The sequence below is a fragment of the Lutra lutra genome, chromosome 1, assembly GCF_902655055.1.
Source record: "Lutra lutra chromosome 1, mLutLut1.2, whole genome shotgun sequence".
Lineage (NCBI taxonomy): Eukaryota > Metazoa > Chordata > Mammalia > Carnivora > Mustelidae > Lutra > Lutra lutra.
The window spans coordinates 220,874,423-220,899,346 of NC_062278.1; the positions used below are offsets into that span (position 1 = coordinate 220,874,423).

At 62.3% G+C, this 24,924-nt stretch overlaps 1 protein-coding gene and 1 long non-coding RNA gene across 2 annotated transcripts in view; one reads left to right on the forward strand and one right to left on the reverse strand.

Moving 5' to 3' along the window:
* The window catches only part of PIP5K1C (phosphatidylinositol-4-phosphate 5-kinase type 1 gamma), a 50,763-nt gene extending 27,018 nt beyond the window's left edge, over window positions 1-23,745 (forward strand). Inside the window, 22 exon segments of the mRNA XM_053447809.1 lie at window positions 2,770-2,807; window positions 2,809-2,888; window positions 2,891-2,919; window positions 4,093-4,102; window positions 4,105-4,173; window positions 4,176-4,276; window positions 4,279-4,344; window positions 4,346-4,363; window positions 4,365-4,394; window positions 5,057-5,083; window positions 5,085-5,269; window positions 6,644-6,728; window positions 8,420-8,467; window positions 9,932-10,016; window positions 11,653-11,814; window positions 12,598-12,736; window positions 12,835-12,867; window positions 14,214-14,318; window positions 16,518-16,632; window positions 17,922-17,999; window positions 20,600-20,683; window positions 20,906-23,745. Coding sequence (XP_053303784.1) covers window positions 2,770-2,807; window positions 2,809-2,888; window positions 2,891-2,919; window positions 4,093-4,102; window positions 4,105-4,173; window positions 4,176-4,276; window positions 4,279-4,344; window positions 4,346-4,363; window positions 4,365-4,394; window positions 5,057-5,083; window positions 5,085-5,269; window positions 6,644-6,728; window positions 8,420-8,467; window positions 9,932-10,016; window positions 11,653-11,814; window positions 12,598-12,736; window positions 12,835-12,867; window positions 14,214-14,318; window positions 16,518-16,632; window positions 17,922-17,999; window positions 20,600-20,683; window positions 20,906-20,908 — 1,590 coding nt within the window. The 3' untranslated portion in view covers window positions 20,909-23,745.
* LOC125086803 (uncharacterized) lies at window positions 22,976-24,874 on the reverse strand. The gene is made up of 2 exons (XR_007123268.1): window positions 24,191-24,874; window positions 22,976-23,201 (listed from the first exon to the last, which is right to left on the reverse strand). It is a non-coding gene; the product is annotated as an uncharacterized LOC125086803 (long non-coding RNA).
* Between the last annotated feature and the right edge of the window lie 50 nt (window positions 24,875-24,924).

Genomic DNA, 24,924 nt, shown 5'->3' on the forward strand with positions numbered 1-24,924 from the left:
TCAGAGGGACCAGCCTGGGGATGGTCAGCTTCAAAGCCCACGTCTTGGGGGACCCTGTTCCCGTCCCACTGACCAGGGCCTGTCCTCAGAGCATGAGCGACAGGACTGTCCTGTCACCCCGGCCACATCACAGGTCCTGCCTCCCTTTGAGGGAAGGTAGGTCGTGGGGACAGCTCAGCGTGCGCCCCGGTTCTGGTGTGGTTTCAGTCGCTCTCAGATTAGAAAAATGGAAACGTAGGCCCTACCCTTTGATCTCACAACGCATGAGTGGGGCTCCTGGAATTTACAGGGCGTGTATAGATGGGGATCAGTCTGCACTTCCGTAGTTGGGCGACTGTCTTCTGGAAGCCTCCGCCCCTGCACGGGAGCAGGGCCTTAGCCACCTGGTCTGCTCCGCCCGGTCCCCCCACCATCTGCCGTCCCTGGGGCTGTGGTCTTGCTGATTCTCACCGGCGGTGACTCGTTTCCCTGTGTGCTGGGATGTCCTCGGCTGCTTGCTCCACCTGGGTTCTTGGTCCATGGGAACCTGTGCCCTCAGCGGTGACCGGGTCTTTCCACAGGGGACCAGCCCTCATTCCAGCCGGGGTTTCTCCAGCTGTCCAGCTGGACCTTGCCAAGGTCAAGGTCCAGTCCTCGGACCACAGTGTCCGTGGCAGCTCCATGGCTTCGCCCTCTGACCTTGCCTGTGGTCCCTGCAACCTTATTGTAGGGGAGAACAGCCTGAGGTTCTTAGAGTCTCAGTGGGTAGAGCGAAAGTCCACGGCATTAGTCGTGCCAGCGACGGGATGGCCCGGGGCCCGTTAGCGGCGTGCAGACACCAGCTGGCGGGTGCTGGCCCCAGAGTGGATACGGAATCAGCCGAAGTCCTGTCTTGGCCTCGAGTGGGTGCTCAGCAGGTGTCCTCTGTCCTCTTTAAGACCTGCCCTGCTGCTGTGTTGGGGTGATGATGTCTCGTGGAACCGAGAGGCCCTCCCATGGTAGGGCTGGGGAGCTTGGATGCGGCTGGAGAGCTCGGACGTGGCTGGATCGTCCCTGCCTGTCAGCTCTGCCCCCATCGGGTTCCTGTGTCTTCCCGAGGGGCCCCCAGGGGCCACAGGGCACTGCCTTGGCTCTAGAGACTTCTGGGGCCACCCGCCGCCGTGGGTCCTGAGTTTCGTGGGGGTGTGCCCACTGTCCCTGTTTGTGAAAGCCCTGTGCTGTCCCATGTTATCTTTAGCTGGGGAAGGAAGGGGGGTCGGGGGAGGGGGCATGGGTTAGTCAGCCAGCCTTGGGCCCCAGGTGCCCTCCTGGGCTCTGAGGGAGAAGGGGGCACATCTGGGGTCATCTGCCTGCGAGCCCACCCTGCGGTTGGTGACCTGGCTGGAAGGTCCATGTGTGTCAACCCTGGCCACCTGGGCCATGTGAGGCCTGACCCCATGCATGGACCAGGGACACCTCCCTGAGGGCAGCTGCTCTTAGCCATGTGGTTCTAGAACATTCTCTGCTCCTAGACTTCTGTACAAAGTGCACAATCCCTTCCACCACATCGTTTCTCTCCGCACTTCCCCTCTCCTGCTAGCTGGGGTCGGCTGCAGTGCCTTTGGGGTAGCCGTGGGCTCTAGAGGCCGTGGACAACCAGCCCCCGTGGGGTCCCTGCCCACCTCTCACTGCCATCCTAGGAGCAGGTGGGAGGTGAGGAGGGAGAGTGCGGGCAGGCTGGGTGTGGGCCTCTGTGATTCCGTTGGGGTATTGGTGGCTTGTGCTGTGAGTGGTCAGGACTTGCGGCCCCCCCCCCGGGAGAGGGGGCATCCCTGCTTCTCAGCTGTGTCCTCCCCCCTCCCGCCATCTGCCAGCCCCCGTGTTACACTTCACCAAGCAGTGACTGTGGCAGGCTGGCACCCTCCACCCAATAGGGGACATGCTGTGGCCTCTTCCGTGCTGTACACCAGTGGTACTCAGGCCTTGGGGGGGGTCTCAAGGGGACAGAAACCCACCACAGAAACCTTAGTCCTGAAAAGCTCTTCATGGACTCACTAGCTGGGAAGGCCCGGGGAGAGCAGTCTATAGGACCTAGCCTTCCAGCTAGGCTGGACACTATCCCGGGTGCTGGGGACCCTCCGTGATCAGAATTCTTAGAAATCCCTGCGTCCAAGAATGTCCTGCCGGTGGGGAGGATGTGTGGGGCTGCTGGGCAGCAAACCCGGAGGTGAAGCAGATGTCGGTGGGAAGAGAGGTAGGGGTGCCAGGTGCCGGAGGGCTGCGCCCCGAGTACACAGGTTCCTCTTTTCTCTGCTGTTCTGGTGCGGGGGCCTCCGTACTCAAGGTCACCTTCTGAGCCAGCATGGCGACTGGGGTTCCAGCTCTCACATCAGCATTCCAGGTGGAATAGATGGGATGGAGGGAAGGGCACAAACACCGAGGTGCACCAGCTCTAGTCCCCCACTTAGGGGCCTTCCCTGAAGCCCCTCCTGAGCCCAAGTCGAGTCTGTGGCCTCACCCAGCTGTGGGGGAGGTTGGGGAGGGATTGTTGGCCAGATGTGTCAGCCCCCCAACATACCCGGGAGTCTGTTGCTCACAGAAGAGGGACTGGGCCTAGGAGATCAGCACCCAGGCTGCCAGTCAGCCCGGGGTTCAAATCTGTGCTTGTGGCCTCCGGATGTCAGTCTCCCTCTCTGAGCCTATTCTTCGTCTGCAAAGGAGGCTGACACCAGGGACTGTTCCAGAGTTGTCCACTAGCCGCTGGGCCCGTGGGGTGTCAGTGACCCACCTGCCCACTCCCTGCCCCCCCAGTACTCGCTGTGCAACGAGCCACTGATCGAGCTGTCCAACCTGTGCCAGCGGCTCCTTGTTCTACGTCCCAGCGAGACGAGTTCATCATCAAGACAGTGATTGCCACAAGGAGGCCGAGTTCCTCAGAAGCTGCTACCCGGCTACTACATGGTGAGCCGCCTTCTCTCGCCACACTTTGGCACGCGGGCGCAGCAGTCCCGGGGTACACCCACCCTCCTCCTCGGGTCGGGTAAGCCTTGCTGGGCCACTGAGCCTTGCCCTCAGGACCCCCTCACGCAGCCCCCAGACACAGTAGGCAGGAATGCCATCCAGGCCCGCGGGGTCTTCCCTAGAGCAGGTGGGGTGCAGGGGGGCTGGGGGCTGGGCACCCGCTCCGCCCTCGTTCCCCAGGCCCCCCCCCCCCCCTGCCAGCAGCCCTGAGTCACGGATGCCAGAAATCCTGTCTCGTGGGGCTCCCGGAGCTGGTGACTCAGGCGTGGGGGAGGGGGGCCGGGCTACCAGCTGGCGTGTCACAAAGGTCCCTACTGCTGGGGCGCGTCCCGTTCCCCCTGTGACTTATAAGTTGGAAGGGCTCCACAGACCCCCGGGTGGAGGTGGGGCGCGGGAGCCGGGGTCCTGCTGCTGGCATGGACAGGGGTGGCTCCGCACTGAGTGCCCACCTGCCCTGCTGGGCCTTCCCTGACAGCTCTCTGCGGTGGACTGTGCGCCATCTGCGCCTGGGTGGTCTCATCTGGGGCACGAGAAGCTGGGGTGGGCCCCTGGCTCCCCTAGGTTGGGGGTCGGCAGGCTTCCCGTAATAGAGCCAATCAGCCTCTCCCGTCCCAGCTCCGCCCGCGTGCTGCATGGGGAGGGCCCTCAAGGGCCTCAAGGGAGCAGACTAGGGTGGCCCAGCGGCGCCCGTGACCTTCACTTACTGACCTGAAACGTGAGCTTCAGGGAAACCTCACGTCCCAAGACACTATTTTCTGTTCTTCGCCCCCAGTGGTTTATAACACGAAGCCGTTAGCTTGCGGCCGGCGCGGTTTGGAGAACGAGTCCATGTTGGACTTGGCCTTCCCCCGGAGTTTGCCGATCCTTGCCCTGGACGGCGCCCGAGCCCGGGCCCCCCTGTCCCCCCAGGGCGGGCAAGCGGGACAGCTGGTCTGGCCCTTGCACCTCGGCCGGGGGCCCTCCTGGGGCCTCTCGTCTGGGGGATGCAGATCCCCGTGCCGTCCTGACCCTGGGAGGGCCGAGGGAGGGGCCGGCCCGGGGCCCAGGTGGTCAGGGGGGCTCCCCGGGGGCGGCCGCCCTCCCTCAGGGAACCCTGCCCGTCCCCCGCCCCAGAACCTCAACCAGAACCGAGGACGCTGCTGCCCAAGTTCTACGGGCTGTACTGCGTGCAGGCGGGCGGGAAGAACATCCGCGTGCCGTCATGAACAACGTCCTGCCGCGGGCCGTCAAGATGCACCTCAAGTTCGACCTCAAGGGCTCCACGTACAAGCGGCGGGCCAGCAAGAAGGAGAAGGAAGGAAAACCATCCCCACCTACAAGGACCTGGACTTCATCCAGGACATGCCCGAGGGGCTGCTGCTCGACCGCCGACACCTTCTCCGCGCCTCGTCAAGACGCTGCAGCGGGACTGCCTGGTGAGGCCGTGGGGCTCGCCTGTGCGGGGGTGGGGGCCGCAGGGGCGGGGGCGCGGGGCGGGCCCTCAGCCCTCTGAGCCTCCGTGCTCCCCTCCGGGGACCCAGGGACGCTGGATGAGCGCCGCCGCTTGAGGCACCTGTCGGCAGGTCCTTGCGGTCTCCTCCACCCCTGCAGCCCAGGGGCGTCATGCCGGCTGCTCTAGCGATGAGGGGCACCCCGGGCCTTCCAGAGCCTTCTGCGGTGTCCCTGGCCCTCGGCCCATCACCGCCGGCCCCCAGGGCCTGTTTGAAAACTGTGCCCAATCTCCCCAGACGACCCCCCAGACCTCTCCGGACCTGCTTCCTGTGTCCAGGTGTCAGGGCCCTTGGGGCCAGGATGGGTCCCACGGGGCTCCCAGCTGTCACCGGGCAGGCCGGAGCTCTGACAGGAGGAAGGAAACACCCAGTCCCGACTCTGAGAGGTGGTCCCCCAGGTGCCCTCTGCCCTGGGCATGGCCTGGCCCCGGCCCCCTTGGTCTCCTCACCACGCGTGAAAGGTGTCAGGACAGGCCCTAATGTGGCTGTGGGACGGTGGCGGCACAGACCCAGACGCAGCTTGGGACCACACGGAGCCAGGCGTGGGGAGGGGTGGGGAGCGTGACCTCCTGACCCCCCTCCGGCAGGTGCTGGAGAGCTTCAAGATCATGGACCTACCAGTCTACTCCTGGCGTGCACAACATCGACCAGCAGGAGCGCGAGCGGCAGGCCGAGGGCGCCCAGAGCAGCGCGGACGAGAAGCGGCCGCTGGGCCAGAAGGCGCTCTTACTCCACGGCCATGGAAGTCCATCCAGGGCGGGGCCGCGCCGCGGTTAGAGGGCCATCGAGTCAGACGACACGTAGGTGGCACTGGGGCCTTGGGCGTGGGCGGGATGACGGTGGTTGGGAGTTGGGGGATCTGGCCAGGAGGGCGAGACCATCTGCCGGCCGGTTCCCGGTCTGCGCTGGGACCCCACGGGGGTCTCACGGGTGGATGCACAGACACCTGGCTGTGTGATGACCAGGGCCTTCCAGATGAATCTGCCACTGGATGAGGCCATTGGCCGTCTGTAGGGGGGACACCGGGCCCCTCCAACATTATGGAGCCCCGAGTGGGTTCAAACACCACTGTCTGCAGCAGGAGCTGGAAAGGTGTTGAAGAGGTCGTGGTGCTGGGGACCAGGGTGCTAGGCCCAGAGCCCTGGGATAACAGGCCGCTGTGATGGAAGAACGAGGTCGTAGGCTCAGAGACAGCGGGCCTGACCCGGTCCTGCGCGGGGGGGCTCGAGGTTTGGTGGGAGACAGACTCATGAGTGCCCCACCCACCCTCCTGGCACTGTGGACCCTGGACGGGTCGTTCTGTACTGGGGTGGGCGTCCTGGCCCTGGGGGGCTAGAGCAGCATCCCTGGCCCTCACCCACCTGGTGCCAGGAGGCCCCCCGAAGTCATGAGGACCACAGACGTCCCGGGACACCACCTGGAGCTCATGGAAGGCGGTCTGGGTGGGAACTGCCACCATGGTCGGTTCGAGGATGGCTTCTTGTTGTACATTGAACTGCTGAGACCCAGTCCGGGGTGGGGGGCCTGAAGGGGGGAGGGGGCCTCACCCCCCATCATCAGCTGGGAAGTGGGGGTTCGGAGGCGGAAGCAGAAACAGATGTCTGTGCACAGCCGGGGAGTGGGGGCTGCCACTCTAGGCCAGCCGCTGGGGGGCGGGTAGGAGGCAGGCGCCAGCCCCCCACAGGGGCAGCCTGGTGGGGAGCCACCAAGTCCTCCAGGGCTGGCCCGACTCCCACCGTCTTGGTGTTTGTAGGGTTTGCGCAGGGCCCGGCAGGGGATTGGGGGTGCGCAGGTGAGCTCACCAGGGCGTGCAGTGCATGAGAGGGGCCTGCGGGGGCCTGAGCCTGGCGGGTCGTTGGTGACCTAGGACAGTCGCTGCCTTGTGTGACTTCACTAACCGCTCTGGGCTGGGCATGGGGGAGCCGAGTGAAACCACTAACCCCCCCACCGAGGGCACCCAGAAGCCCTGGTGGTCCTGCCCGGGCTGGTGTGCGTGCGTGTGCATGGGTGTGCGTGCGTGTGTACGCGGCGGGCGGGGCTGGCCTGTCCGCAGCCTCCCGCTGACAGTGGCTGGCCTGAAAGGAGCGGAAACCAGCCCCGTCCCAGCCGCGCAGCCCCCGCGGGGAGCGAGTGGGTTGTGGGGGGCGGGTACTGAATGCGCTCCCCCCCCCCAGGATGGGCGGCATCCCCGCTGTGAATGGCCGTGGCGAGCGTCTGCTGCTGCATATCGGCATCATTGACATTCTGCAGTCCTACAGGGTGGGAACCGCCCTCCCTCCCTCTCCCCACTGCCCTGGCTCCCCACATCTCCCCCTGCCTGCGCCCCCCCCCCCCCCCCCTTTCCCCCATGCACTTGCTTGCTCCCAGAAGCCATGTGCTCTGCTGTCCAGACTTCCTTAGTCACCACCTGCCCCTGCGAGGTCCCCCCCCCAAGGCTCCCAGCTGGCTGCCAGGCCCTAAAGGGAGGCATTTGGTCCCCAGCTGGATGACACCACCTGTAGGATCTGTGCTAGGAATGTGGTGAGATCTCCGGTCAGCTAGAGGTTGGGGTTGTCATGGGGCCTGGGGGGCCGGGGAGGATGTCACCAGCCCATCTTCCATGCACTCCTGTCTGCTGAGCACCTACTATGTGCCGTGTGCTGGGGTAAACAGCAAGATGGGAGCGCCCCGTGGCCACGAGGCACGGCATCCCCAGACAGCTCATACGATGGGCAGGAAGAAACGTTCATGGCCACAGCCACATGTTGTGTGGTCTCGAGCACGGTGGAGCCCCAGAGCAGAAAGTAAAGCCTTACCTGCAGCTCAGAGCTGGAGTGTCGGCAGCCCCATTACCTGTGGTCGTCCTCTACGAGGTCTCGGCCGTGAGCGTGGTTTAATTGTTAGTGTTTTGTTAAAGATTTTGTTTATTTATGTGACAGACAGAGATCACAGGTAGGCAGAGAGGCAGGCAGAGAGAGAGGGAAGCAGGCTCCCCACTGAGCAGAGAGCCCAATGCGGGGCTCGATTCCAGGACCCCAGGGTCATGACCTGAGCCGAAGGCAGAGGCTTTGACCCACTGAGCCACCCACGCGCCCCTTAATCGTTAGTGTTTTATTTTGAGAGTAGCATGTGTGCCTTCTGCACGATCCCGACCAGACCAAGGGGGTGTTGTGGGCGCGGCGGTCCCCACTTCCTGTCCACCCAGCACTAGTGACTTCTCCTTGTGTGTCTTCCTTTCCTACATATGAACTCGGCTCCTGCCATCTATCACTAGTATTCGCAGCCTGCGTTCCTACCTTTGTAGACCTCTGCCACAGGGATGTCCCTCCTGATTTAGAGCAGGATTAAGAAGTTTCTCAAGTAGCAAACTAAGGTTTCTGCAGAGGCTCTGAGTGGAGGCAAGGAGTGGGGGCTGGCACATGTCAGGCAGCCACAAACCCATCCTGGGGCAGGGGTGTCATGAGGGGGTGTGTGCTGAGGAGAGGACCCTCCCCTGTGGTGGACGAGGGGGTGTCCAGGAAGGCTGCCTGGAGGAGGCACCATTGTCCTCAGCCCAGGCGTTCAAGGACCTCGTTAGAGCCACAGTGCCAGACAATAATTTCAGCTGAGAGGACCATGGCTCAGCCGAGGCCATGAGGACAGGGGAGGGATGTATTCTGGGAGGTACTGGTCTCCAGTCCCCCACAGGGGGTCAAGCAGTGAAACCTTTTCACTTCCTCCCCGACAGAAACAGTGGTAGGAGCTGCCAGCAGGCCGGGATGGGGAATAGAGGGGACAGGAAGAGGGAGGTGGCCTCCGGCTGGTGCCACAGGCAGCCTCAGTTCCTCTAGACCGGGGCTTCCCACCCGCTCAGTGCCAGGAGCACCCCCTGTCGTGATGACCACAGATGTCCCCAGACACAGCCCAGTGTCCGCCGGAGAACCACTGGCCCCGGAAGTTAGGCACGTGCTCAGTGCTTTCTTCTCTGCAGGTTCATCAAGAAGCTGGAGCACACCTGGAAGGCCCTCGTGCATGACGGGGTGAGTGTCGTTCATGCGTTCCTTAGTCCACAAACACAGTGGTCCCTTGGTGCCGTGACGAGAGACGTGTTCCCTCCTTCCGTTGGGGGCGGCAGTCCAGGCCAAGGGCTCAGGGTCAGGAAGGGAAGACACAGGCAGCTGGACCTCCAGTGAGGACCTCCAGTGAGGGGCTCTGATCTCCACTGGGGAGGGGGACAGAAAGGCTTCTTGGAGGAGAAGAGTTGGAACTGAGTTGGAAGGATTCCCCGAAGACAGCCGGACCAGGAGGACCAGGAGCGTCAGGGGCCAGCTAGGCAGAGAACATTCTGGAAACGTGTTGTGATAGAGAGGAGGTTGCATGGGTCTAACTGCACAACGCTGACCATTGCCTCGAGGGCTGTGGCCTGCTGCAGCATGTCTGTGCTGCTTGAGAATGGGCTAAAATGCGCCTTTTTCCTGCAACATGGCCGACGCATGGACTCTGGCAGTGGGTTATTTCCAAATATGGAAAGACTTTGAGGACCAACTGCAGGGAAGAAAACAGCCCATCTGGGGGCCCCAGGCACCCCTGGTCCGGCTGTGCTGATGAGCTGGCTGGGGCCTTGGACGCACGCCTCTCCTCCCATGGCCCCCTGCAGACCAGTTCTTACTAAAGTGCTAAGGGCTGTCTGTGTTCACGTAGTCTGTAAAAGCCCCCAACACTCCCCTCTGTTTGCGGGTGGGGGTGGGGGTCCAGATGGAAGCTTCCAGAAAGTGCACCGAGATGGTCCAGGTGGGCAGCCAGTCAGCAGGAAACCCTTTCGTGGCATTAGAAAGCCTCGGCAGAAAGGAGAGTTGCCAAGTCCCCATGAGGCCACATGTAATCCCCAGAGTAAACTTTGGCTCAGCTCCTGAGGGTCCAGACGTTAATCAGAGTAACATCACAGGCGTGAGCCGTCTGGGGCAGGCAGGGTGGCCTTCTGGGCATGGTCCTCAGCCCCCAGCCCAGGTGGCTGGCCCCCGACGGCACTCCAGGCAGAGGAGAGGGCGGGAACTCCGTCCCGGTCTTGGCTCCCATGCCCTCGGCCAGCACCCGGTCCTACAGTCCTGCCTCACTGCAGTGAGGATGGGAAATGTAGTGTGTGTTCTGGAGGCTGTGTGTCCCTATGGGATCTGTCACATTACAGCAGGCAGAGGACCCAGGCCGTGTCTGGGGACATCTGGAGGACTCCTCTGGTTTCCATGTTTTGCTCTTTATTTGATTACTTCTTTGTGGTTGCTGTTTTATTCACGTGGTTCAAAGGATTAAAAGCACAAATGGGTTTATAATGAAGAAATGTCCCTCCCAGGCCCCTCCCTGCCAGGTTACCCGCCAGCCCCGTGCCATGGACCCGTCTCTCGGCCCGACTGCCGCTGTGTGGCTGGGCTGTCTCACGGGACACGGGAGCACTGGTGGCGTGGGGACACTCAGCCCTTCCTGCCTGCGGGCCCCGCTTCTCTCCCCAGGACACCGTCTCTGTCCACCGGCCCAGCTTCTATGCCGAGCGCTTCTTCAAGTTCATGAGCAACACGGTCTTCCGGAAGAATTCCTGTGAGCTTCCCAGGCCCTCTGGCCAGGAGGGCCCCCGGGGATGTGGAGCGGGGAGGTGGGGTCGCCAAGAGCGCGGTAAACCCAGAGCCCCTCCTCTGGCCATGTGGCCATCTGTGGGCCTCGGTCGGGCACTTGGTCCAGAGAACAGGGGAGTCAGGATGCCACCGTCCTGGGGCCCAGCACGGGGCCTGGGGCCCGCTGTTTGAGCTTGAGTTCTGGCCCCACCACGTCCTGCCTCTGTGACTTCAAGCAGGGGACGCCCTGCTCCCTGCCTCAGTTTCCCCATCCGTACAGAGGGCAAGATGTGTTTACCCACATGACAGGTGCGTTTGGCCTGTGCCGGTCCTCATGGGGACCACCTGTGGCCTTGCGTCCTCAGCAGGGAAACGTGGCCTCGGGGGACACAGGCAGCTGGCCATCAGCCCGACCAGGCATTGTCAAGGAGGGCACCGGACAGAGGCAGCCCGTGTCCCATGGGTGTCCTCAGAGGGTCCCCTCTCTGTGCTGTGCCTCAAGTGCTAGGCCTGGTGCACACCCCAGGCCAGGATCCCATATGCTGCCTGAAAGGGTCTTTTCTCCCCACGTGTCTGTCTGCCATCTGCCTCCTGCTCCCTGTGCGCCCAGAAGACAGCGTGCTTGTCAGCCTCAGTCCCTCTGTGTCCCCAGTGTCCAGCCCGGGGCCCAGCACACCATGGGTGTTCAGGCAGAGTCATTCGTGGGAGTGTCTCAGTGTGCACCTTACCATCTTGGTGGGTCCACAGAGACAGCAGGGGTGGGCAGGGCCGATGCCTGGCGTGGGACCTGCTCTCCCAGCCTGGGCCAGGCCTGTGTGGGCAGTGACCCCGCCCAGTCACCAGGAGCCAGCTCGTGGAGCCAGCACGACTCCATGTTCCCTTATGTCGAGCCAGTAGCTTGAAACCAATGGCAGTGGGATCACTGGCATCGTGGAAATGGGCAAACCCCACTGTTCTGGCCTTTGTCTCCCAAGAGTGGGCCGTTCCACTTTCATCAGCGTTTCACTTTCTCACTTCTTAGAACCTTTCCTGGGTGTCATTCTCACTGCAGTTGGGGGGGATGCCAGCCTCCAGGGACGGGAGGGCTGCTCACCAGGAGAACTAAGCACCTACTGCGTGCTTGGCATTGTGCTGGCCAACCCCGGGGGCCGAGCTCACAGGAAGAGCAGGGAGAGAACCTGGTGACGCTCGCTGACGGGCGAGGCCAGGGGCAGGGGGCGGCAGGGGGTCACCCCCCTTGTCTGACCCTGTCACTGCAGACGAGGTTGCTGAGCCCCATTGCCCAGGCCATTCATCCTGGACTGGAGCCAGGGCCTTGGTGCTGAGCCCCGCATGGCCCCAGGTCTCCGTTTACGTGTCTGAAAGTGGAGGCCACAGCCCAGGCGGGCTGCCAGAGGGGGCTTCCGGGACCTCCCAAGGCAGAGCTGGGTAGGAAGCAGGACAAGGTTTCCTCTGCAAAGGATGTTGCTTTTTGCCCAGGCTTGAGGGCCAGGCTGGAGGCCGGGCAGTGGGAGCTGTGTACGCGGGCAGCAGGCTTTCATGCAAGGGAGGGATGGGGGCCGGTGGAGCCTGGCCACGGGGCTCCCAGGCTGCCCCAAGTGCCAGTTCACCTCTCTCCACAGCCCTGAAGTCCTCACCATCCAAGAAGGGCCGTGGTGCCTTGCTGGCCGTCAAGCCCCTGGGGCCCACCGCTGCCTTCTCAGCCAGCCAGATCCCCAGCGAGCGTGAGGACGCACAGTACGACCTCCGTGGGGCCCGCAGCTACCCCACGCTAGAGGACGAAGGTGACTGGGCTGGCTGGGGAGAGGGTGCTCCGGGGACAGGAGAGAGAAGGGGTCTGCTGGGGAAAGGTACTGTCCCTGCAGGGCTGAGAGGGGAGGGCATGCAGGAAGCAACCCGGTTTGAGGAAAGGGTCCTAGAAGCTGGTGGCCTGGATGGCAGGGTCCTGGGTCCCAGTCACCTCCCTACCCCAGTCCCAGCCTGAGGTCTGGGCATCCAGGGAGGGGGGATGGGGAGTGGCTAGGATGGCCACAGGGAGAGCTGAACAGAAGATGCTACCCGAGGAGGTGACCCACCCCATTGCCAGATGTTCTGAGACCTAGAGGGAGGAAGCATTTGATGGGGTTGGGTGTGATGGTTTGAAAGGTCCCTCCTAATTCCCAGAGTTAAAGAGTGAAAGATTCCTGGCAGGGAGTGGGTGGGGGGAATAGTATCAAGGAAGGGAGAGACTGCACATGCAAAGGCCCTGGGGCAGCAAGAGACCTGGTGTGTTGGAGGGACAGCAGGAGGCCTGTGGTTGGAGCAAAGTCAGGAAGGGTGAGGAAAGAGGAAGTGGCTGTTCCCACAGGACCTGTGGGCTTGAGCAGGGTTTGGACTGCGGTTTGAGAGCAGCAGGTTATGGGAAGCCTCTGTGCCAAGGGTAACTTCGAAGGTATTTGCCCTCTTAAAGCGGTAGAGCAGAACAGAGTGTTGGGTCGCAGGTGGGGTGAGCCAGGCTGCAGGTGGAGGCAGAGAGAGGTGTGGCAGGGCTGCTGCAGGCACCCACAGCCCCCGTGCCCGCCCCGCAGGCCGGCCCGACCTCCTGCCCTGCACGCCGCCATCTTTCGAGGAGGCCACCACCGCCTCCATCGCTACAACTCTGTCCTCCACGTCGCTCTCCATCCCGGAGCGGTCTCCCTCGGAGACATCGGAGCAGCCGCGGTACCGGTGAGGGTTTGGAGGGTCCCCCTCCCTGCGGCGGAGGGGAGGGACTGGGCTGGAGGCCAAGCCCCCTGATGCACCTGCTCTGGTGTCTCTCTCTGCAGGCGGCGCACGCAGTCTTCGGGACAGGATGGCCGGTGAGCTGAGACCCCCAGCTTCCCCGCCCCACCGCCCCCCACAGCTTCCCTGCCCCACCGCCCCTCGCAGCCCCTGGGCTTGCCCACCCAGAGCCCTGCCTCTCTGACCACTTTCCTGGGCACAGATTTAAGTTAGGTTCTTGAACTGCACAGAATCCTGAGTCACTGGAGTCTTCTCCAAAGTCCACAGCCCCAGTGGGGTGCGGGGCAGGCAGAGACCCGTCCGCCTGCTTGGTGACCCTTTTTAATTTTCTTAATTTTTACTTTTTTAACTAAATCCTTTTTTTTAAATTTTTTAAAGATTTTAAAAATTTATTTGACAGAGAGAGAGAGCACAAGCAGGCAGAGAGAGGGGGAAGCAGGCTCCCCGCTGAGCAGAGAGCCCGATGCGGGGCTCGATCCCAGGACCCTGAGACCATGACCCGAGCCGAAGGCAGCGGCTTCACCCACGGAGCCACCCAGGCGCCCCTGATCCTTTTTTATTAAATATTTTTATTCTAAGCGGTACACAGAGAATATAGCGAAACACCTTCCCTTGCCCCATGCCCATTCCCATCCCTAGGAGCAACCCCTGGATGGGTTTTTTGTCTTTTTCTAGAAATACTATATGAATATAGGAGAAAACCAACCTACGAGCCTCTTTCTGCCTTTCATCTTGCCACCAGCCTAGCTCGGTGCCCCTTGCTTTGGGCACAGAGCAGATGGAGGTCATCCGTGAGCGGGTGACTGACTGCCCTTGGGCACATTTCCATTGTTGCCAACATGACCAACAGGCGTTGCTTCCCTTAGTGTTGGGGCCATTATTCCTGCCATTTGGGGAAAAAAAAAAAGTTATGCATAAAGTACATTTGGCAGAATGCACTTCCTTCTATCTTGCTGCCTGCTCCCTCCCCAGCGACCTTTCTGCTGCTGGGGGCTGTCACTGGGAGACAGTCTGCCTGACTGCCACAATGTTCTGACCCACCTACCCCAGGGGCCCGGACATTTGAAAGCCCTGGAACCAGCCCACCCCCAGGCCAGGCCCCAGGCCTGTGCCCAGCTACCCCAGGAGAGTGGGCGGGATCCAGGCCAGCAGTCACTCCCCGGCACCTGCTGGTACCAGAGTCATAGGATCGCCCCAGGTAGACAAGCAGTCCCTGCCCCTGTGCAGGCCCCAGGTGGGCAGGACAGCCCGAAGGACCAGGGGTGAGCTGGGTCAGCTCAGAGCACGGGTCAGATGCACCCAGAGAGCACCCCATGGAGGCTCCCACTAGGGCTGGAGATCAGCACTGGCCTGGAGCTTGGCTGGCGGCCCTGGGGGACAGAGTTAGGAGAGAGAGTGACGTGCGGCATCCCACTGCCTCCAGGCCCCAGGAGGAGACCCACGTGGAGGAGGACCTGCAGCAGATCACGGTGCAGGTGGAGCCCGCGTGTAGCGTTGAGATCGTGGTCCCCAAGGAGGAGGACACGGGGTGAGTGCCCCATTGCCGCACTCATACGCACAGGCGTCTGCTCTGGTCCCATTGGCTGAGTGCGGTCACGTGGCCACTCGGCAGCAAGGCAGGCTGGGGAATGTAGTCCACGTTCTGGGCGGGGGTGTGGGGAGAGACTGGGGAGGGGGCCTCCCCCTGGAAAGTGGGGGAGGCAGGGCGTGGGAACGTGGCAGTCTCCTCGGGGGCCCCGGTCGGGGCGGGGGGGGCTTGGACGGCTGCGTCCTCCGGGCCACCTCTGGACGCAGCCCGCTTTGCCGACTGTGTCTTGTTCTGTGTCGCTCCTTCGCTGCCGCTCTTCCTCAATGCCTGCCTTCTTGCTTCTGGTTGGTCCCGGCGCTCGGCCGCGCTCGGCCGCCGCGGTTCGCACTCCTTTCTTGTCCAGTGTGGAGCTGCTCTGGGCCCGGGGGTCCCGGGAGCTCGTCCTGCAGCGATCCGTGGGGTCCGTGGGAGGCGGCGCTTTTATCCTGTGGGTGGCTGGGGCCACCTGCGCTCGTTGCACTGGGGGCTCCTGGGGAGGGGCCAGGGTCGTGGCCCCCTCCAGCGCCCAGGCTCCCACATTGCGCCATGGAGGCCACGGCCTGGGGCGCGGGAAGAGACCCTGCTCTAGGGTTTGTCTACCCACGTCTGAGCTTCCAGCGGTTCAGAGCCCGGCTCCCTGCTTAGGACTGTGTTCAATTTTAAGTTGAAGAAAGCGGCCGCTCAAAATGGATGTATATATGAAAACCAGATCAAAGCCTTCGCAATCAAACATAAATTCATTTTTTTCTCTCTCAATAAATAAAATCATTTTTTAAAGATTTTATTTATTTGAGAGAGAGAACAAGCAAGGGGAGCAGCAGAGGGAGAGGGAGAGGCAGACTCCCCGCTGAGCAGGGAGCCCCACGTGGGGCTGGGTCGACCTGAGCCAAAGCAGACACTTAACTGAGCCCCCCCCACCCCAGAATTCATGTTTTAAGGTCATCGGGCGTGTGGGGGAACCGTGTGTTCCCTGCGGGGGGCTGGAGGGGAGCTGGCTGGGTCTGATGTACTGATGGGTGATGCCCTGCTGCGTCACACCCTTGTCTGTGGGTCCCGTTTGGCTGGGTGGCTCTGTGTTTGCATTGTTACCAAGTTTCTTTTGCTCCCCTTGGGATTTTTGCTTTACGGGTCTTTAAAATTTCTCTTCGATCTCAAGACACCTTCCTTAGCAGTCACCATGCACCCAGCCCGCACCTTGCCAGCAAGGGTGATGTCACAGATAGGCGGGTGTCCCTGCGCACACAGTGGGCTCTGCCACCCACCGTGTTTTCCCTGTTAGCGGAATCCTTGCGGTGTGACTCATTTGGGGGGACCCCCAAACCAGCCCCCTTCCCCGTGGCTGGAGAACCAGCTCTCTGTGGTTCTAGGTGCCCCTCCCCCCCCACCCCGGAGCTGGGCATTTTGCTCGTGAGATGGAAACTGCACCCCAGTCACCCAGCCACCTGCTGAGGCCTCGGCCTCGCCTCACCTTCCATCTGGAACCTGTTTCCCTGTCTGCAGCTCAGGACAGTGGCAGCCCCCGGCCCAGGGGACGGTCGTGGGGGAAATTCATGCCAAGCTCTTGAAAGGGCCTGGCACGTAGTAAGTGCTCAGTGAAGGTTACAGAGGTTCTTTTTTTTTTTTTTTAAGATTTTATTTATTTGTCAGAGAGGGAGAGCGAGCGAGCACAGGCAGACAGAATGGCAGGCAGAGGCAGAGGGAGAAGCAGGCTCTCCACCGAGCAAGGAGCCGGATGCGGGACTCGATCCCAGGACGCTGGGATCATGACCTGAGCCGAAGGCAGCTGCTTAACCAACTGAGCCACCCAGGCGTCCCAGGTTACAGAGGTTCTGAGCGCAGGGGCCAGGGGTCCCTGCTTCGCAGATAAGGATACTGAGGCTGAGCAATGGGCAAGGACCTTCCAGGTCGCCCAGGGGGTGAGTGGTGAGGCCAGCACCCAGCCCCCGGGACGTGCCCTCAAGCAGGGATGGGGAGAGGCTCACACAGGAGCCCGCGGCAGAAACTCCCTCCCCTTTGCTGGGGAGGTATTTGGTGGGGGGGGAGGTTGTTTTATTTGGCTTCTTTGTGATGACCTCCTGATGAGAGGGAGGACGTGGGCTGGGGCCCGGGATGCTGTTCAGAGCCCCACCCCAGGACTCCTGTGTCCGCGCGTGTCCCCAGGGTGGAGGCTTCCCCAGCCGTTGCTGCTGCCGAAGCAGAAACCACCAGCCAGGCCTCGGAGCCCGCAAGCCAGGCCTCGGACGAGGAGGACGCACCCGCCACAGACATCTACTTTGTAAGTCCCCCACAGCTCCTTCCATTGCTCGGCCCTCAGCCAGACACCCACTCGTGCGCGCGCATGCGCGCGCACACACACACACACACACACATGCACACTCACAAGGTATTCTTGTGGACACAGTGCTCTCACTGGTCAACTCACATCCACACACTCTTGAACACCAGTGTGCCCCTGCACGCATTCACACACGCGTACATGGTGTGGGAGCGCCCTGCCCCTTGCCATCCGGCCAGGCCACTCTGAGGCCAGGATACGGCCCCGCCCCTCCTGTCCAGGACTCATGACCACCGCCAGGCCACCGGTCAAGGTCCTGGCTCTAGCCGTGCCACCACGTCCCCTTAGGAAGCATCTGGAGTCCTCAAGCTCTGAGCACCCCCGGGACCCCCTCGGTCCTGGGCAGACCTGGGGTCAGCCACCAAGGGCCATAGACTGTGTGGCTCTTCTTCCACTCGGGGACAGGGGCAGCTGGGTGGGGTCTGTTCTCTAGGAGGCAAGGGGTCTGTGCGCTTTGTGCTGCCGTCCTCACTGGGCAAGGACTCATGGCTGCTCTGGGAATGGGTGGGGGTCTTTCGGAGCTGGAAGGGGCCCTGCCCCCAGGGACCCGGGACCTCTCTTCCAGGGCAGGGGGTCACCTCCCACCCCTCATCTCCCGCAGGCAGCCGGGGTAGCTGGGCTGGGAGCTTGGGTGTGATGGGTGCGGGGGGCCAGGGAGCCTACACATCCCATCCGGTGATGGGCTGCCTTCCTCGGATGGCCCTGCTCAGGGGTCACATGGCCTTATCTGATGAAGGGGACTGCCTGTCTTCCTCCCAGACCTTCAGTCTTGTCTCCGCCCCCGTGGCCGGGTTGCTGGGGGCCCAATAAGGCTATAAGGCCACTGCTGCCTCACAGGTACCAGCACCCTGCTCTCTGTCTTGGGGCCTCTGTCTGGCCTGGAAGTCACAGGTGCACACACTATGTGTCCCCACACCCGCCGTCAGCTCCCTGTCCCTGGGGGCTTGGTTTGTGTCCCATCCTGTGGATCACTGTGTGAGGAGGCCCCAGGGGGCCATGTCCTACGTGTGTGTCTGGGTCCTAACACTGGAGTAGGCGGCCAGGCCCTGCGGGCAGCAGAGAAGCTAACGGGCCGCAGTGGGATCCCGCCACCCCAAAACTCACGTCCCGCTTGGCCATCTGCTTACCTGCCCCTGCCCAGCACCCTCCCCACCTAACCACCCACTGGATTCCTCTTGCCTCATCCTGTCCTCTGTTTGCTTCCTCCCCCGCCCGCCCGGCCCGCCCAGTTCACCGATGGGAGGTACTGGATTTACTCTCCCCGGCATCGCCGACTGCGGGCCGTGACGCTGAGCTCCTCAGGGACTGTAAGTGACCACAGCAGGCGTCCAGGGAGCCCAGCCCCCGTTCCACCACCTGGGGCAGCAGGGAGCTGCAGGTTCTGGCTGTCCCTCGTCCTCTGAGAAGGGACTTGGGGAAAGAATCATCACGACGAGGCTGGTCATGTGTCCCCCAGTGATGTCACTTAGGTACCCCTGAGGTGGGCATTGCTAGGCCTGCAGGCTTACAGCCGGGGCTAAGGGGACCTGGCCGTGGTGGTGGGGTCTGCATCTGACCGCAGCCCCAGCCTGAGTCAGGGACAAGTTGGTGGACACTTGTCCTGTGTTCAGACCTGGCTGCCAATGGCTCCCCAAGGGGCTTCTGCCCTTGGGTCAGCAAAGCCAAGCTCTTAACTGCAGGAGAGAGGAGGTATATTTCCATACCCACTTCACAGTGGGGAAACCACGGTCTCAGCTCCCCAGGAAGCCCAAGAGGGCACGGTTTAGAGAAAACCTGGGTCTGAATTCCCAAGCATCCCCTGTGTCTCGTAGACACCCATCTGCCCATTTTGTTTGGGACGCTGTGTGGAGATCATGTAGCAATGGTGTTATCAGAACCCGTTATTGTCCTTATGAGCAATAAATGAGGGGCCCAGAGAGGCCAGGTAACCTGCCCAGAGCCACACAGCGCTCAAGCAGGCAGAACCGGTTGAACAGAACAGGCCTGGAGCAGGAGTTTCTCTTCTCAAGATGAGGGCCCTCGGAGGCTCACACCCCCAGCCCCAGATGCCTCTGAGTGTCACTGGGCGTCCAGCTCTGCCAAGCAAACCCAAGAAGTGGAAGCCACTTCCCCAGATGTTCCCACCGTGCTGTGTCCCACTGAGACAGGGATGCCACTCCCCTAAGATGATCCAAGAGCTGGGGATACATAGCAGGTCCTGAGGGCCCCTCATGGGGGGAGCGGCTTATAAAGGTGGCCCAGAGAGGGGTTGTGCCCCCCCCCCCCGCCGGGTGTGGGGAGGTGGGAGAAGGAAGGGCGGACTCTGTCGAGAGCACAGCAGAAGCCGGTGGGGGGCACACAGGAGCAGGGGAGCAGCAAGTGTGCAGGCTGGGTGGGTGCAAGCGGCCTGAGGGCCTGCAGTACTGGGGACATGCGTCTGTGGCTCCAGTTCTGTGGGTCAGCACGGGATTCTGGGTCCTGCTGCCCGCGATCCCTCCATCTGTCGGGCCGGCTCTTTGCAGAGTTCAGGTGGAGACTCTCTTGTCCTACTTCTGGCCCCAGAGAGGCAGCTACCAGGCTCTACACACGTGCTGTGGCTGCCCCGTGCAGGACACTGGGTGTGGGCGGCCCCAGGCAGGCCCCATCCCTGGACTTCCAGGCAGGCTCCGGTTTTTGTGTGCTGTGACCCCTGTGCTGTGAGCAGGGCCCCTGTGCCCTGGTACCAGTCGGTCCGTGGATGGACGGCCTTCGGGATGTGTGTGGCCCTGGGCCAGGTGCTGAGGCAAGAGTGAGCTGCCCACTGGGTCAGGTGCCTTGTGCGGGTGCCGGCAGTCTGGCCTGGGAGGGTGGGTTCTGCAGTGAGAGCTGTAAGAGGGGCAGGGAGGAGCGGGCACAGAGGTGAGGAGAGCCGGTGGGGGCCCCAAGGGGCAGCCAGAGCAGGGGTCCTGCGTTTACCAGGAGAGCACGGAGGCGGCCTACTGGTGCTTGTCCTTCATGAGGCTTGGATGAAGCCACCCGTGGAGAGGCGAGGCTGGAAAGGCGATGCTGGGCGTCACCATCCCACGGAGGAGGGGCAGATCTGGGGGCTCATTGGGTGTGGCCTCCCTGGCTCTAGCCAGGGTGAGTGCCTGCTCAGGCCACGTACTCCAAACAGAGGCCCGGCAAGGGGGGTAGGTGCACAGGCGGTGAAGACTGGGGGTGATGGGGGTCCCTGGGAAAGAGGAAGAATGAGAAGGGGGCTGTGGGGGTTCTTGCCGTGAGAACCCCAGGAGGGACAGGTGCTGGAGGAACGTGCGCTCCCCGCCCCCCAGGCTGACCCAGAATGGGGCCCATTTCCCTGATGCGGCTGGAGGAAGAGCAGCCCACCCTCTGGCTGGGCCTCTGTTACTTACTTGCTGTCTGGGTGGCCGGGGCCTCAGTGTCCCCCGGCCGATCTGTGTGTTTGGGCACGAGGAGATGGGCCCCACCCTGCGCCCCCGACTGCGCTCATCACCCAGGCCCCCAGGGCAGGGTCCTGCGTGCCCTGCTCCAGTCCATGGCCCCGGTGCCCACCGTGGCCGCGCAGCAGGCAGGATCTGAGGCTGCGGTGCCGAGGGCCGAGCAGGAGGGGAGGGGACAGCAAGCGAGCCCCGCCCCCGCCCCCGCCCTCCTCGCTGCACCGGGCCCGCCTGCGCTCCGCGCGCCGCTTCCTGCCGCCCACCCCGCGCGCTGCCGCCGCCCCGCCCCGCCCCGCCGGCCCGAAAGCGGTCCGGGTTGGGGGCGGGCCCCTCCGGGGAAGGCCGCGCGGGGGCCGAGCCGCCTCTTCGCCGACCGCGTGGGGGTCCGCCTCCTTTATTTCTGTTTCTTCCTTCCTCCCTCTCGCCTGTCTCGCGCCTCCTCGCACCCCTGCTCTTCTGCGCGCTTCGTGCACGTGCGCCCGCCCGCCCAGCCCACCGATGAGAGGAGCTGGGTGTACTCCCCGCTTCACTATAGCGCGCACGCCCACCCAGCCTCCGACGGCGAGAGCGACAGCGTAAGTGCGCCCGCGGCTCGCCGCGCCCTGGCCCGGGGCCTCGGGCCGCTCGCTCGGCCGCACCTGCCCCGGGGCCGCCGGGGAGACTGAGGCCGGGGGCGCGCGGGCGGGGTCGGGGAGGCGGCGGGGCCGGGGCCCTCCCGGGAGGCCGCTAAAGTGGGGGTGCCGCCCGGCCCCGCCGCGCGCTCACCCGCGCCCCCCCGCCCACTTTGCCTTCTGCAGTAATGTCTATGCAGTCACCGACCCGGAGCCGAGCGCCCACCGCCGCCGCCGCCGCCGCCCTGGCTGCTTTCCGGAGGCGCTGCCCGCCCACAGGACCTGGCTTCACCGCCGGCCGCCGCTCCCGTCGACTACCTATGCCTGTGAGACTGTGAACCTCCCTGAGTGTCCGATCACGTATTTATTTTGGGTCCTTACTCTTTGCACAAAGACGGCAGCACAGGTGTGCTTTTTTACAAAAAGATTTAAAAAAGCAAAACAAAAAGGACATGTCCGGCAGAACGAAGCAAGTCCGCTCTGCCGCATGTCGGGCTTCTTGCTGTGTTTGCGTGTGTGTCTCCCTGAGGGGACAGGGCCTGCTGGCTCCGGGGACCTTGCCCCATGGCCTGCTCACCCCGGCTGAAATCCACACTCCGAGTTGCCTCTCTCCTCTTGGACGGGCTGCCGCCCAGGAGGCAAGGGCCCCCGCACCCGCAGGCACTCTGGGCTCAGGTGTTCTGGGCCAGGCACTGGACGCATGTCCTTGGACGTGGCCAGCTAGTGGTCTGGGGGTGGCCCTCCACCCTGCCGGTGCCCGTGATCTCTTTGCATCTGCTTCTCACCACCTCACCTGCCAGGGGACTTGAGAGGCAGGAAAGGCCAGGAGGCCACCCCTCTCGATGGAGCTCAGGACGGTGGGCCTCTCTGCCCTCCCCACGCCCCCGCTTGGTGTCTCAAAGAGAGGGCCCAGGCAAAGGGAGGAGCACTGGGCCCTCAGGCCGGGGGTGCTTCCGGAGAGCAGGGGCGCTCCCGTAGTCAGGCTGCTCAGATGTCCAGTAAGAGATTCCCCTCCAGGACTGGGATGGGCTTTCTCTGTTTTGTTTCGTTGGTTGGTTTAAGATGGTGACTAGTAAGCAAGTTACAGGATAGGTGACAAAATTCTTTGTGAAAAAGAAAAATGTTTTTGGTTTGTCATCTTCAACAGGAAGCAACCTCACCTGGGCTCAGAGACCTTACTCAGTCCAGACGGGACTATGGGAACTGACAGCCTGGGGGGGGGGGGTCTGTCCTGCCCCCACAGAAATGCCCTCCCACCCCTTGAGAGGTGGCATAGCACGGATGGTTCCCTCTGCCCGCTCTGCCCCCCTCCCCACTCCCACTGGCCTGCTTGCGTGGGAGGAGGGGGCAGCTGGCTCAGAGCAGAAGCTACAGCCGGAAGAATTTCTTCCAGCCCTTGCCGTCCTGGTGGAGAACCCACGGATCAGGAGTTTGATTTTCCGAGTCCCTCTTCTGGGTCCCTCGCCTGCTCTCATCTCCCCCCGGCCCCCCGCACAGCTCATTTTGTGCGCCTGGACGGAGCCTGTAGGGCTGGCTGCTGTCTGTCCAGGCTGGCCAGGGACGAGCCAGCGTGGAGCCTGGGGAAGGCAGCCCTGAGAGGAGCCATGAGAACAAGGCTGTGGATGTCCCAAATCAGAAGCAAAATGACATCTTCTCCATCTTGTCGAAGGGGGCTTCGACCAGATGGCGGGAAGCGTCCTCACCTGATTTCAGACGGCTGTCTGTCTGCATGCCCTGAGTCGCCAGTCCGTCCCACCCCCTTCCCCCCGAGGAGCTGGCCGCTGAGCAGGCAGAGGTCCAGAGGTGCGTCTCAGGCCTTGATGACTGACAGGGACAACTGTGTCACCCAAAAGCTGGCACTGGAGTCCCCGCTCAGGCCCCCAAGGCCAGATAGTCAGGCACGTTGCGAGTTCTGTCGGAGATGACCGGAGCCATGCACACATTCCTGGCATAGTGCGCCCATGCCCAGCGCACCTGCAGCCACTCGGAGCTTGAGGAGCAAGGAGGGGAGCTCTGCTGTTTCCCTCGGGCTCTCCGGAGTGAATCATGGAACAGAGGCATCGCTGGGATGCTGACTTGCCAGAGAAGTCTGCAAGCCTCCCGGATATCATGACATTTCTATTTTTGTGCTAGTTGCTGAGACCCCTTGGGGGGCCCGTTTTGTGTTGGTGGCATTCTTGGTCCTTTTTCAGAGAACTGTCACATGGATGCCAACATGGTCTGCAGACTGTCCCGATGGGAGTTGTTGGTTTATTATTTGGGGGGGTCAGGGGTCAGAAGGCAAGACTTTATTTATAATGTGTAGCAAATCCATGGCCTTTCCCAGGCTTCCCTCCCCCGTCCCCCCCCCCCCCAGGAAGGCTCTGGACCCACTCAGCTGTTGCCCACCCCCAGCATAGAAATCTAAATTCCTTCGTGGTGACACCCTGTCTCCCTCCTGGTGCGTCTCAGATGGCATCTCGGAGAGCCTGGGATTGCTGAGCTATGAAAACGAAAGATGTTCCGAGACTGACGAGCTGCAGCTTCCCGGGAGCCCCCACCAGCCTCCATTGTCCACCTGCCCCCGCCCCTCCCTCCACCACTCGGCTCAGTGCAATAGTCCCCTTCCAGTGGGGCCCCTTGCCATGGTACTGTCGCTGCAGCCCTCAGTCCGCACCCTGGGCCAGCGCCCTCCACCGCCTTCTCTCTGGTGGCTCAGTTGCATTGCCTGTCCCCCCGCCCCCCCCCATGTCGTTTTTATGGTCGAACTGATTTCCAAACAATGAAACTGCAAACCTTATGTGTCTTAATTCTCTCCGGGGGTTCCATGTGCTCAGCCTCTGTGGTCTGGTGTGTGACAATCTGGAGCGCGGCCTCATCGGGCACAGAATGCCGTCTCAAACCCAGAGCTGTGGGCACCTCTGTAACCGTGCACCCCGCTGGCCCCAGTAACATATGCAGCCTCGGGCCCCCTCCCCCTCCCCGCCGCCCCTCCTCCTTTTTACGTTGAAGAGTTCTCTCTAATAAAATCGGGTAATAAGCATCAACCTTCTTTCTCTTTGCCTCTGTGCGTTCCGGGGGTCTGCTTGGGAATATAAGGACTGAACGAGGGCAGAAAGAAACCTTGGTCAGATTTAAAATAACAACAATGGGACCCAATGCCTTGATAGCTGTGGCCACCTCCAGGTTCCAGTTGAGTTCAGAAAACGTTGAATAATTTCTGACATCAGTGCAGCCCAGCTCGAAAGAACACTGCCCAGACTTTGTATTGGTTTTGCCAGAGTTGCTCAAAGTGAGTCAAGCGTGGACCCCTTTTAAGGGGAAAACACTTCTCCAGGATTTCCCACTGGAGAAACGCTGCTTTGACAGTGAGGTCCCATCCCGAAGCTGGCCCCTGGAAACCCGGTTTTGTCGTGATGCGGAACAGCACAGCCCCTTTACGGGCCGGCCGTGCAGAGATGATCTGGAATGTGCTTACCAACCCACGCTCACTTGCCCGTACTGTCATCCATACGTCTGGGTCTTGAAAAACACAGGGCCAATCCCCACCTGTCGGTTTATCCACATCCCGTGACAAGCTGGCTTGTTATGAAGGGTTGCGGAGAAGGTCCTCGGAAATCCGTCCGTGCCACCGGGGCCACCGCACCAATCAACGGGCGCACCTAGCCTTCAGGGTGAGGCCGTGAAGTTGTGTGCTCAAACACTTGAAGAGCTTGAACTGGAACATGAAGTACCATCCTCTGGGGTGGGCTGGGGGAGCTTTGAATAGCGACCCTGGGATCTTCCAGCTCTACCCGCTGTGGTCCTTCCTGGCCACCAGCCCAGCAGGGGCTCCACATAACCACCAGCCCCCACTCCCTGCTTAAAAACCCTCCCGTGACTCCCCAGCACCCACAGAACAGAGCTGAACCACCCAGTTCAGATCCCAGTTCCATGTTGCCTCAGTGAAGCTGTGGGAGGAGGGGACTGTTTATTAAAGTGACTTTCCATCTCTGGGTCTCAGTTTCCCCATCTTTGCGGGCGATGCAGCATGGTGGTGACTTTGAAAGGCTGTCCAGCCTCAAGGCTATTCAGTCTCCCACCTGGCTTCCGTTCGCCGCCTTTTGGAGCGGTCTGGACTTGAACCCACGATCTCAAAGTTTCACCCCCTGCCTGCACCGGCCCAGAGACCTCCGCGGCGCGGCTCGCCTCTCTTTGGCCCCGCCCGAGGCCCCGCCTCCTCCTGA